Source organism: Limanda limanda, chromosome 5 (genome assembly GCF_963576545.1).
Source record: "Limanda limanda chromosome 5, fLimLim1.1, whole genome shotgun sequence".
NCBI classification, from domain to species: domain Eukaryota; kingdom Metazoa; phylum Chordata; class Actinopteri; order Pleuronectiformes; family Pleuronectidae; genus Limanda; species Limanda limanda.
The window spans coordinates 23,318,388-23,331,588 of NC_083640.1; the positions used below are offsets into that span (position 1 = coordinate 23,318,388).

Consider the following 13,201-nt stretch of genomic DNA (forward strand, 5'->3'; position numbering starts at 1 on the left):
AATAACCAAACAGACGATTATGAGCTTACTGGGGTAAAAACAACCAGACTGATACATTTGCATGACAATACGCACATAGTAGTATTGCTTTAATCAGATTACCGTGATAGAAATGTAGGTTACACACGGTTACACCAGCTTCTCCTCGTGCCCTCTTTGTTTTTAGTATTTTTTTTATGTTTGCCCTCAGGGTTTTAACGTCTGCCTGATGTTTTTCCTGGCAGCTGTTTCACCTGTAACGTCCAAACAGAGTGTCTGCGTGTCTCTCTGTGGTTTGATTAAACAAATGAGGTGTTGACACTGACAGTTGCCAACTGATTCAAAAAGGTCTGTTGGTTTGTCTGATCCACCTTTACTGTACATACAGGGTCTATAAAGAAGAAGAAGATACACTTTTATTAATCCCACACACATGCACAAACATGCAAAGACACACTCATGCATTGGGGAAATTAGTCCTCTGCATTTCACCCATCTGGTGCAGGACACACTGCAGAGCAGAGCAGTGGGCTGCCAGGTACGGCGCCCGGGGAGCAGATGTTGGGGGAGTAAGGTGCCTTGCTCAGGCGCATTAGACAGGGTAGGGAGAAAAGTCTTTTTGAACTTTTTTTGGACAGGTCCAGGTTCGTTACACCATCCAGGCGGATTTGTGGAGTCAATCTCTTAATTGTCCCGGTCTGACATGTTCGCATCAACGAGAATATTTCTAGAACTTCTGGAAGACAATACTAGTGTCGGGGGTCATTATTTAATTTCTTCAAAAGAAGTTAGCATCAGTATTTCTGTGTATTCCCAATTAAAGGGGAGGCGGGACTTTGTCAAAACAAACAACTTCTGAGGCGACAGTAAAGTGACACAAGTTCACGTGTGTCCACCAGCAGCAGTTACCTGTGAAACTTCTCAGACTCCGTTCACAAACTCACTCGATGGGAATCTACCTGAGCTTCTGCTGAGCCGGCAGACAGGCTGAGTGAGAATGGAAGCGAGTCGCTGTCAGCAGTTATTTATCAGCACTGAAGATCCTAACTGCTAACAGGCCGGTTCCCAGGCTGTGTCAGGCTGTGATGCCCTGATGCAGGAGCGATGAGGGTCTTAGACACCAGCTCGGTTTACTTGAGCTTCTATTTGGGGAACTGTGATTGTTTTCATGTAAAGAAAACTCCAGCTTACTGCTAAGCCACAGCAGTTAAATGTCTGTTTAATTGTTTAAGGGTAAAAAGGTAAAGGTTATATTCAAGTAGCCGCTGCTGATCTGAGTGACTACAGACAGGTAATATTTACAGATGTCAAACTGGTGGATATAAGTTACATGATGGTACCATGAAATCAAACAAGCTGATTCTATTGACTGATATTCCTCTGGTTATTAAAGTTTAATTGAGCAATAATGGGGATTAAATATGAGCATAGCAACTTTCATTTCTGATATCTACTTCATCTCGCTTACTTTCCAAAATTACTTTTCTTCTCCTCGTCTGGGATGTACAAAAGTTTTTCTAACTTTTTTGTAACTTTGCAACAGAGAGATAAGTTGCATGTAGTCGTAACAGCAGCAGCAACAACATCAACAACGATAAGAATAACTATTTCATAATATCAAAAAGTTAAGACACTTATTTAGGACAATGTTACATTAACATTGAAATACACACAGAGTAAAGCATATTTAAAAAAAAAAACATTTTCATTTAGAGTGCAGTACTTTGTTGGTTTGGTTGTGTACATAAACTCCCAAATGCTCAGATGACGTGTTTAATGTCTTATTGTTCACTGTGTTAACACCAAACCTAACTTTAAAAAAAGAGACACAACATATTAAGTGTTACTAATTAATAATTAATTGCATCTAATTGCTGCACAAGTGATTCAGACTCATTAAGGAATGAATCACTTGAAGAAAACCAACTTCCTCACTATCTCCTCATCAAGTTGTTCAGTCTGTGGCTGATTGTGCAAGAGTGTGTGTGTGTGTGTGTGTGTGTGTGTGTGTGTGTGTGTGTGTGTGTGTGTGTGTGCGTGTGCATGCGAGGAGCAGCACGCCCCTCGGCGCCGCGCACGGAGAAGCGCGCGCGTCCCTGCAGTCATTCCCAACTCGGGAGCTGAAGTGACAACATCTCGAGCGTGACCCGGACGCTTCACTCTCTCTGCGGATCCTCCGGAGGATGAACTGAACCTTCACCGACTCCTTGATATTATTTTTTTTCTGCCGCAGCGGGGAGACACTCTATCGGATCTATGAAAAAAGCCACGTGGATTAGTGACACCGTTGTAAACCAGAAGGAATGTATATGTTCCTCGTCAAACTAACTCTCCTGCTGCCGCTGATCGGACAAACACGAGGTGAGTGCGTCTCTCTCTGCGCTCCTGGGACTTTTCACTACTTTCAAACCAGATGAGAGAATGTGGTTTTCATTTGTTGAAGTTTTGATGAACAACAGGACAACTTTTTCTTTGAATCTCCTCCACTGAAACTCACTTCTCCCTCATGTTTCTAACTGATCCTGCAGGTTTTACTCACTTTCCTCATAGTTTCAGCTCCAGAACTAACTCTAACCTCTACTGTGTACAAGTTTTAAAACTTTTCTAAACTTATAACACACTCATAACGAATGAATCTGTATCTGCAGTGTGGTTTGGTACATAACACGAGTTTCTTATAGAACTCCATGCACCTGTTTGCATCTTGAACATCTCACTTCTTCCTCTTCTTCCTCCTCTTCTTCTTCTTCTTCTTCTGCTCTCTCCTGCAAACTGCATCGCCTCTCAGCCTCAAACTTCTTCTCAGCAGTATGTAAAACGCATGCCTTTGCATTTTGCATCCAGAGCATCTATTTATTATTGCAGAGCTGTGCTGCTCCCACAAATGGTGCATTCTTTGTTGGGGCAGCTGCAGGGAGAAGCACTCTGCTGCCAAACCAGAGTCAAACTCCCCAGTTCACCGCAGAAAGCTGCACTTCCCAGGTGGCAAGAGTCACACCTACACACCACTTTTATGGAGTAATACCACTTATTTTCCCCCTGAGAAAAACAAAAAACTTGGATGGTTCTTGCTAAACCAACTTCACGTTGTTGTAATAACTTCCAACTGTAACTAAGTAGTGATTTGAGATGTTTCAGGAAAGTTGTCAGGTGAATTAAAACTCTCCCTCTGCAGGCCTGAGATGCAGAGAGTCGTGTTCGAACCAGGGGAAATGTGAACCGACTCCAGATGGGAACGGAGAGTGCAAGTAAGTCCAACATCTGCATTTTTTTTTTTAAATGTAAAAAACAATGAGTGAAGGGGGGGTTGGGAGGGGGGGCAAGGGAGGGGGGGATAGATTTGGAAATGTGGGATTTGTGGAATCAGAGATGACTCAGATTTTTGGTTGACATGTGAGGGCTGTAAAGGTGGAGTTCTCATACCAGTGCTGCTATTTCTGGGAGGCAAATGGTCAGAGAGCACAGGCAGAGATGAGTGGACATTGATGAGGACTGGGGTCACTGTGTGTGTGTGTGTGTGTTTGTGTGTATGTTTGTGTGTGTGTGTGTGTGTGTGTGTGTGTGTGTGTGTGACTGCCACAACACTCTCCCCTCTGCGGCCAAAACTCTCGCAGCCCTAAATCTTGTTTTTCTTTTCTTTCACGGAGCGACAGCTGGGGTTGCCAGAAGCTCGGCGACCATTGTTCTCCGCTGCGATTAATTCTGTGTGACTAATCTGGGTGAGGCTTCCCAGAGAGACCCTCAGACCCCGTCCTCCTACCCTCTGTCTCCGCCCCCCTCTCTCTCTGCCTCTCCTGGGATTTTGTCCCCTTCCTCAATGGCCCACAGTCTCTCCCTCTCTCCCTCTCTCCCTCTCTCCCTCTCTCCCTCTCTCCCTCGCTCCCTCGCTCCCTCTCTCCCTCTCTCCCTCTCATTCCTCTGGACAGATGGCAGATGTTAGATGTTTTCTAACCTGAGACAAGTTCCTCACTTTGTCTCTTGGGCTTTTCTTTTAATTTGGGGATGATGTCTTGAGTTCCCTTGTGAACCTGATCTGCTCCTGAACTCTTTATGTTCCAAGCACCATCAGCAGGTCTTTGTGCTTTGTGCTGTAGGTTGTGTGCTGTGGGTTGTGTGTCTGTCTTGGCGTGAGCAGCACCAGCCAGAGTCCAGTGTCGTCTGCCTGTCGCTGACCGGCCGGGCGATTGGGCCGAGCCGGGGTCACACACAGCTTCAGGGCCTCGAGAACCAGGCAGCTCTCTTTGCCCCCCCACCACCGCCATGTCTTAATTTGGTCTGGTTGTGTTATTCACTCGTCAATTACTCCCCCCCCCTCCCACTCCCCCTCACCCTGCAACCTCACCTCCTCACTGTGCCACAAAGCCAGCATTGTGCTGCTGCACTGTCCTCCTCCTCAGACTTCTCCAATTAAACATGGAGATGGGCATCATTGTAAAGAAGGAAAAAAGTGGTTTGAGTGTGTGTGTGTCTGTGTGTGTCTGTGTGTGTGTGTGTGTGTGTGTGTGCGTCGTTTATACATTGCTTTCTTATTGTTAGTTGTCATTATGCTACCAGCGGGCTGCAAACTCCTGAGAAAAAAAGTTTAGGGGTCATTTAATTCACGATGGAAAACTTTCGTGGCAGAAACTTGTAGATAAGATTTACGGGAAAAAGTTAAATATTTTTTATTCTACTAATGTAATCTGATTACCTTTCGGATGCACATTTTGGATTAAGCTGGACTTGACTCACGCCCTGGGTTGTGTGATCGGTATTTTTTTTTTGCCACTGTTTTGTATTTTATAGATGAGGTGAATAATTGATGAGCCAGAAGAATAATATGCTGATTGATTAACTGTGAAAACAGAAATGCAGCATCATGTTAATGATTTTTGGCTCCGCTGATGTGGAACTGCTACATTCTTCCTCGTGTGTTTTGCCCTGATGGAGCTACTGCAAACCGCCGTCTTTGTGCGTGAACCCAAAACATACAGACAACATACCCCAAATAAAACAGTTACTGTTCCGCCTCACACATTTGAACCGGATCTCTGTGAGGCTGTAACTGTCAAAACGAAGTCAGTGATTTAAAACAACTTCTTCTTTCTGGGTTCTAGTATTTGTTTCAGTTTTTGAAAAATTGCCAGCATCGGCTTTATAGAAAGATGGACGACACATCTCCACTTCCTCCCACTACCCAGAAATGAAGTCAAATTATCAAATTATTATCTTCAGCCCATCTGTTAACATGGAGGAGGCACGGTTTATGACCTATGCTGTCGCCAGCCACCAGGGGGTGATCCAGACGCTTTGGCTTCACTTTTGGGAGCTGTCATGTCGTCCATCTTTATATAAAGTCTGTGGTTGTCACAGTTATTTGACATATTCCATCTTTATTTAGTTGCTGTGATGCCAGTGATTACATTTTAACAGTTGCAGTAGTATCTTAGTGTTAAAGGGTAAAAGAGTTATTCCAGAGATGTAGCATTACTCTTGCTTAAAGTTGTGGAACTTGGATATAGATAGATACAAAAGAGAGAGAGAGAGAGAGAGAATGGTCAAGTTCCCAGTATTAGCTAAGCTGAATCACTGGTCTCAAACCAAAGCCAAGTTAACCCTGATGACACGGTCAGAGTCGTTTTTCTCACACTGGACAAAGCTCCGTCCTCCAGAGCCATAAAACACATTATACAACAGTTTTACAGAGTCGGACTCGAACGTGATAATTCACCTGTCAACTGGAGCTGCAAAGTGAAGGTCACTTCGTGTCCGTGAACTTCCTGTAAACAGTCCCAGAGATTGACGACTTCCACGGCGAGTCAATGCAGCTGGTGGAGCAGCACATCTGGCTACGTCAGGACATGCCCAGTGAGAAGTGATCACAAGCAGGTGGATCCTGTTTGAGTGTTGAAGTATTTCCTCAGACAGAAGAGTTGAAGGTCTGTCAGTGCAGTTAAGGGTTTATTATCTCGGCCGATGAGGTTGTTTTTACCCATTTGTTTGTTTGTTTGTGTGTTGATTGGTTTGTTTGCTTGTTTTTTACGCAAAACCTGTAGGAAGGGTCAAGAAGGAACTCTTTTTTTTGGTGTGTATCTGGAGAAACCCAGGAAATTTGTTGTTCACTTTCTTTAATTCTGCGTTCATGTGGTGTTGTAGTAACAACAAGTAAGTTTCTGACTAGGACGATTCACATGAACGTCATCTCAAGTCACAGAAACAACGACTCAAGACAGTCGGGGAAATTTTGGTTCTTGAGTTGCAGGGTTTGCTGACGTCATCATAAACCAATAAGTATAATTTTATAATCAGCTGTAAATGATAAGATGTCAACTTATTAAATGTGACAATGCGATCCTTTGATCCTTTTTCTTTGCTGTTCGTTGTCGTGCAAATATTGGAGAGAGGTTTCAAGGTGTTGCTGTTACTGATGCATGAGTTGTGTGCAGTTTGGTGCAGATCCAAATACAAAATTTGGATCTTGTGGATTTAAATGTGGTTTCATAAGGGGACTGTTGTCATTCTAGTTAATATATCAAAGTATTTCTGCGTGTCTGAAAAGCTTAGAGAAGTTTGTTTTGTTCTCCCTCCTCACTCCATTCATGACGGAAGTATGAGCTGCTTCTCCTCCATCGAAAACCCACTCAAGTGTTGTGTTGAGTTTGTGTAAGTGGCGTTTCAGTTTTATTTAGGCTGACAGAGATGCCTCCTCGACATGCCATAGCATAAATACCCTCCGCTTCCCGTATCTGGCCCAGCGTGATCCCGACTGACTGAAGTTTATCTCCACGAGAGCTCTGAGGAGGCCTCTCATTTACTGCAGAGGCTTGGCAGCGACGGGGCTTAGCCAATCCAGATCGGGGGGAAAAACAACTCTCAAGAGATTCCAGCGGCACGATTCTCTCCACCCGCAGGGAAGAGAGACGTCCGACGGGCCGGTTCGGGAGCGAGAACGGACGCCGCGGAGAGATCACATGCTCTCATCATCAGATAGTTTTGTTTCTGACATGTTTCTGACAGCCTGTTAATAGTAGAGTCACATGATTCTGCGAGAAACGCACAACAGAAAAACTGACAATCATCAGGTGTATGCATTTACACGTCTCTTGAATAAGAAAAGGAACCTTGTCCCTTGTATTGTGTTTAAAAACATTATTTTTACTCATTAAATGTGTTCTCAACCGTCCAAATTGCTTGATGAAACAATCCCGTCTTTCTCTCCGGAGCTTTCAGCTGCCTCTCACCGGCTTCAGCAGCAAACAGAGCTTGATGTTGTTGACGCTAGCAGACCTTGAGTTGGGGGGAGGTTGATGTTTTTGCTAATGCCAATGTCAAGAATTAAGTTTCATTCAAGAATTCCTGGAAGTGCAAGGGATAAAATCACGAGGGAGCGGATCCAATAACTTTCCCAATTTGAAGCCATCCCCTTGCTTTGGACATTTTGACATATTCTGGGACCACTTAGGTTAAAATGCTTCAGGTTTCAGGGGGACTGACAAACACTTAAATCCTGTTGTCAGTTTTTTTTTAAAGATTTGTCTGTGTTTGAGTGAGAGCAGCCTCAGGTAACGAGCGGTGGATATTAACTCCTCGCTGGTATGTGCCGCGACGGCTACAGTATACATCCACTTCGGTGAAAGTGAGCCCTTGTCCCTCCGGCTCTGGGGATTCTTCAATGGCATCTCTGTCTTCTCTGGTCAGATGAGTCCATCGTTCCCCCCCCCCTCCTCTTACACCTCCATTCATAGTCAGGAAGCAGCCTCAGATCGGCCCGGGGGAAGAAAAGGTGCTGTATCTGATCATATCATCACACGACTAGAAACACACAGCGCTGGGCTTTTATATGGCCGCTGCCGCCCGTGTCGGGTTCCCTTTGGTCGGAGTCGTGCCTGGTGAGAGGGCCGATCGGCGGGTTCTGGCGGCATGAAGCGACTCAGTGGTGGGGAACCTCATAGCGCCGGGAAACGGTGAAACTCAAGCCGCTCTGGTTGGTATATGCCAAAACAAATCACGTATACTTTGCTCCCATTGAGACATTGTGTGTGTGTGAGCAACAAACCACACTTCCTCATTTCTTTTCAGATTTTTTCCTCCAGTCAGACCACCTGTCTTTGGATTTTTAGTATAACAGCTAAGTAGGGACGTGCACTCGTCCACACAGCAGCGTGCTCAGTAATACCCATGATTACTTGTGGTTTCTGCCCATTCAGCTGCGCACAGCAACGCACCGGCTCCGTCTGCCAGGTTTGCTCTCAGCCTTCAGTCGCTCTCGCTGCCCGACACACATTCAGTCGCAGGATATTTAGGAGAAGGGAGCGTGATGCCTCCGCAGTGAAATGGAGCAGCTTGTTCAGGATATCTGTTTCACAGGGAGGAAAACACCACCTTTAAGGATTATAAAGTCCAACACTTATCGACACATGAAAACTTAGTGTGTTGTGAGCCAAGGGTCAAAAGGAACCATTAATACTTTCTATTTCGACATATACAGAGGTTGAGAGAAAGAAATTTAAACAATGGTGGACAAACAAACATCCACTTTCACCTCTTTCTTAAGAGGTTCATTATCGCTACCTCCTCCGATGTCGCCATGTCTGCTGTTGTCAGAAACTTTCACCTCCTGCGGCAATATACATGCTGACATCATTGGAAACAGACAGATTTCTTTTCATACATAAAGGCAGCACACATGAAACCTCTCAGGAATACAACTCCACCCGTAAATCAGCTTGTAGACCACAGAAAGTCGATGCTTCTGTAACTACAAATCATATCAAATCTCAAACTAGCCTGATCCCGGTCTTGATTTAATGGCGCCTGGAGGATGAGATGATGGGACAGTTAAGCTTCGCTCTGGCTCGAGCTCTGAAATTGTTGCGGACAAGAACAACCCGAGGGTCCAGTTGTCAGCTACACCTTCACACACCCGTAGAGCATTTAAGTGGTTCCCAGCCTCGTAAAGCAGGCAATGGCAGAAGTCATTAGGCTTTCTGTGACTCTCAGGGCACACACACACACACACACACACACACACACACACACACACACACACACATGCAGAAACACACTCTCTTGAGTGTGGATCCCTGAGCTGACTCTTTCCCATGGGCTGTGTCCATAACACACCCAAAGATACAGGGTCTCTAATGAAGGCTGCCAGATGTGGGCTGGCCAGGTCATCTCCCCTGTGCTATTAGAGAGGAAGGAAAAGAGGGAGGGACATAAGGAAAGAGAACGAGGGGCAGCGCTTCCCCTGTAATTTCTGCGGCCACTGAGGATTTGGTGGTAACTTTGGTTTCGGTTCCACAACAAGCAACAGCCCTGTTTTTGTGCCAGCTCTGGTTTTAACCAAAGAGCTATTTTTATTCCAGCGGAGTCACTCTGTGTGATGTGCAGCTGAATCCCAGCGCGCAGTTTCACCGTTGACTTTTCTGCACGAGTGGTGGCTGAGTCTGTCAGTGTCCATGTGCCGCTGAGAGGAAAACACGAGAGAGGGACAAAAGGAAGAGAGGGAAGTGCAGAGGCAAGGAGACGAGAGAGCCCCCCTGGGCAATGCTTGTAAAACAGATCAGACGGGACTAAAGGGGACTTAGAGAACCAAACAGCCAGGAAATGAGAAGAGGTGGAGGGGAGAGAGGAGGCAGGAGGGGGGGGCGAGCAGAGGTACAAACATGCTCCACTCACACAGTTTGACTCCAGGTTTAAGGTCTTCATCACCAAGGAGAGAGAGATAATAAAACCACTTTAGTATTTTGATTTTCAATATTTTTTTGTCATCTTTAAGATCTGGGAGCTTTGCAACTTTGCTAAAACGAAAGCCGTTTTCAAACGTTAACTTTGGAAAATGTCCTTGATATTAGGTCCTGACATTTCCCCCCGAGTTTGCCTACAGTTCAGGAGAGATCAGATCCGTTCTTAACAACAGGAAAGTGTCCAGAACGTTCAGAGCTATAAATACACTGCGTCTTCTTTGTGCATCCTGAGATATTTTTATTCTTTTTGTTTTTGCAGTTTTGCATCCGTCACAGAAACGTCAACAAACCCACTCGCCCACTGTTAAGAAGTTTTTAAAGTAAAACTCCAGGATAGTCAAACATTAGCTGAAAAAGTAAGGCCTACATTTCAATAAACTGGACTTTTTCGCTTAACTCGCAGTCTAAACACGGATCGTCTATTGCGATGTTTTCCCCCAAAATGGTAAACAAGGTATTACCCTTAAATATTCCTAATTATGTCACGTACAGAAATGAAGCCTGACACTGATTCTGACTCCCACACGGCTTTATGCGGCTAAACAATTGAATAAATGCACAATCTAATTCAATAAGCTTCTTAAAATCCCGGCAGAGTGAAGCCTGTGCAGCTCCGAGTGCAGGTTTGTATTTGTATACAGTGCACGTGGAGCCTGCATATTAGGTTCAAAGCCTCTGTCCCCATCTGTGTGTGACCTCAGAGAGATGGCAGATGGCAGATTGGCCCGGCACCCAGGAAAGCCCCTTTTTCTAGAGTGACGCCTGGCTCAGGGTCAGATGTCACCACAACATCTGCTGGAGGCTCGAGCCGCCGCCCCGGCCCTGTTGTGCATCCCATCAGTGTTGCAGACCTGTTGCCACGGGCGACTGTGGCAGCAATCGAATGGGAGCCCGGGCACAGAAGTGAGCCCGGAGGGGAACAATGGGGGCTTTTGGTGCCGGGATGACGGAGGAGATAATAACAGTATCGGCCTTACCGCGGGTATAATTCCGCTGCTGTCCTGCGGTTACACGATACCGTCCAAACACCTGATATTTGCTCAGCTTCTGATTTGTGCCCCCTCTTTTCATGTCTTCTTTATTTACCTTTCCAGCCGCTCGGCTCACCTGCTGCCGTGGAGATTATCCCGCTCACCGGGCTGGGCAGATTTCTCTTGTTGGAGCAGCTGCGTTGCTCTGTTTGTTTTGAACACAAGCAAGACTCCATAAAAGAGTCGTTGAGCATCTTTTGTCTCATCGCTCCCTTATTTTGTACGTTTCCAGCTCCCGTTGAGACAGTTGAGCCCTGACGCCTGTGAAAACCACTTTGTGCCGAGCGTGTATTTGACGTGCTCTCGCCAAGTTAAAGAGCAAACTGTGAGCATTCTTTGCCCAGCGTGTGCTACAGTTGACTTGCCGCCTGCACCTCAGCCAGGGCGTGTTTGAGTTGTGCGTCCACGTGCACCGAGGTAGGGTCCAGGATCTATCTGTTTGTCTTTCAGGCCTCGGTGTGAGACGCTGGGCTGGTTTCTTCGGGGGAAGGAGCCAGTCTCAAAGCCGGTGCGAGTTTTTTCAGGGAGCCATAAAGTGAGGCTGCCAGCAAGCCTCTCTCCATTGAGGTTCCTCGGGTTAGGAATCAGGACAGGAGACTCTTTAGAGTAAACACCAAGATTCCTCATGAGCTGGCAGCCCCTGTCTCTCTCTCTCTCTCTCTCTCCCCCCAGAAGAACCCAACCAAACCAGTTCCCTTTCTTCCAGACTCTTTTGTTTGCCCCACCACTTGTGTGTGTTTTGGATTTGAAGCTTTTCTTTTGCCGTACGCATTTTTGGCATCAAACATTGCCGACCGCTTAAAAAGTTGCAGAGCAGCTTGGAGGAAAGTTTTTTTTTATTTTGGGGAGGGGGCGTGAGGGCTAGTCAGTTGAAACTTGTAAATCCTGAAGTCTTGCAAATGAAAAGAAGTTGGAGATGTTTTTTTGGGGGGATTGAGAGAAGGTGCACGGAGCGGAGCGGGCGGATGCCAGCGACCACGCGGCTTTGAACGGAGGAAGTGAAACCAATAATGAAGAGGGGTGGAAAAAAGGGGGGAAAATTCAGGGATGAGCCACATGTAATGAAAGGAGATTTGAAGAAAGATTTCTTATGGATAGAGGAAGAGAGAAAAGGGAGAGGAAAGAGGAGGTGTAACAGCTGAATACACCCGGCCTATGGTCAGCTCTGAATGGGGAGGAGAAACAATGGGCCCACTCATCTCTCTCTCTCTCTCTCTCTCTCTCTCTCTCTCTCTCTCTCTCTCTCTCTCTCTCTCTCTCTCTCTCTCTCTCTCTCCATCTCCCTCTCCCTCTCTCCTAATTTCTTTGCCATCAGAGGAAGCAGCCTGAACATACCAACGCTGGAAGAAATAAACAACTCATTTAAATACTTAAAAGTGAAAGACTCTTTTTATATTACATTTTAATCGATTAAAATTTTAAGCTGCCTCTTCCAAACAGACTTTTAAACAGTTTTTCCACCACTGCCGACTCAATGTCTCAAAAATAATATAACGACTCGCTAAATCAGTAATTCCTACACATTAAAAAAACGTATTCTTGGGGAGTGTATAGGTTCTCGGACAGTAGCAGGATGGGGTGGATGGGCCCTGGAGAGGAAGGAGGCAGAATGGTGGGATAAGGGATGACGGAGGAGGGGAGGGGGGGGGGGGGTGAATGGCTGGAGCAGCAGCTGCCGTCTCCTCATTAACATGCACACCTGCTCCCTGCGACCTTTTTCCAGCGAGTTCGTGTGGCGCCTCACGACCTCAGCACCCGCCAGTGCTGGGGCTTAACTGGACTGGCCTTCTAGCAGCCAGAGCCCCCCCCCCCCAAACCACACACACACACACACCAATGTCCTCCCACCACAGACTGTGGTTATTTGGAGGAGGTTGTGGCTGAATCACAAGTTTTAATTTAAAACGACCCAAGGGACTTTCATACACAGGAAGAGTTGGATCTGATCAGTATTAAAATATTGTTTTATTTTAATCTTTAAATCACGAATGCCAATAGAATCCCCTTTACAGTTTACTGTTTTACACAAATATATATAATGTGATTGACCAGTTAGTTGATTGGCTGATTAATTAAGCACTGGTACTTTTTAGATCCTCAGCATCAGCCAATGTCTGCACTCAGATGCTCTGTAAAGAAAAATATCGACAGACAAATGTTTGATTACATTATAGTTTCAATACATATCAATATTGATTATCAATCTGATGCCATTGTTTTATTTCCCACAGTCAGTGTGTCATGTCTGGTTGTTGGGTCAGTACCTATATCGAGTCAGGAATGTTTCATACCAATAAAAGGCCTTAACTTCCTTCTAGGTTTCCTCTCAGAACATTTACTGTATCAAAACCTTCTGTAGCTGTCTTTTGTGATAGAGAACATTATATGTTGTACGTTTGTGATTTTTGATTCATATAAATCCAGCCTCAGCGACAGCGACCCTCTGCTCTGGACGCGGTGACA

General features: G+C 45.6%; 1 protein-coding gene across 2 annotated transcripts in view; it reads left to right on the top strand.

Annotated features, from left to right (window-relative positions):
* Window positions 1-2,107: 2,107 nt before the first annotated feature.
* The window catches only part of LOC133001483 (neurogenic locus notch homolog protein 1-like), a 41,819-nt gene continuing 30,725 nt past the window's right edge, over window positions 2,108-13,201 (top strand). For both annotated transcript variants that reach the window (XM_061071057.1, XM_061071058.1), the window contains exons 1-2: window positions 2,108-2,340; window positions 3,155-3,227. In XM_061071057.1, coding sequence (XP_060927040.1) covers window positions 2,283-2,340; window positions 3,155-3,227 — 131 coding nt within the window. In that variant the 5' untranslated portion in view covers window positions 2,108-2,282. The remainder of the gene's footprint in view (window positions 2,341-3,154; window positions 3,228-13,201) is intronic.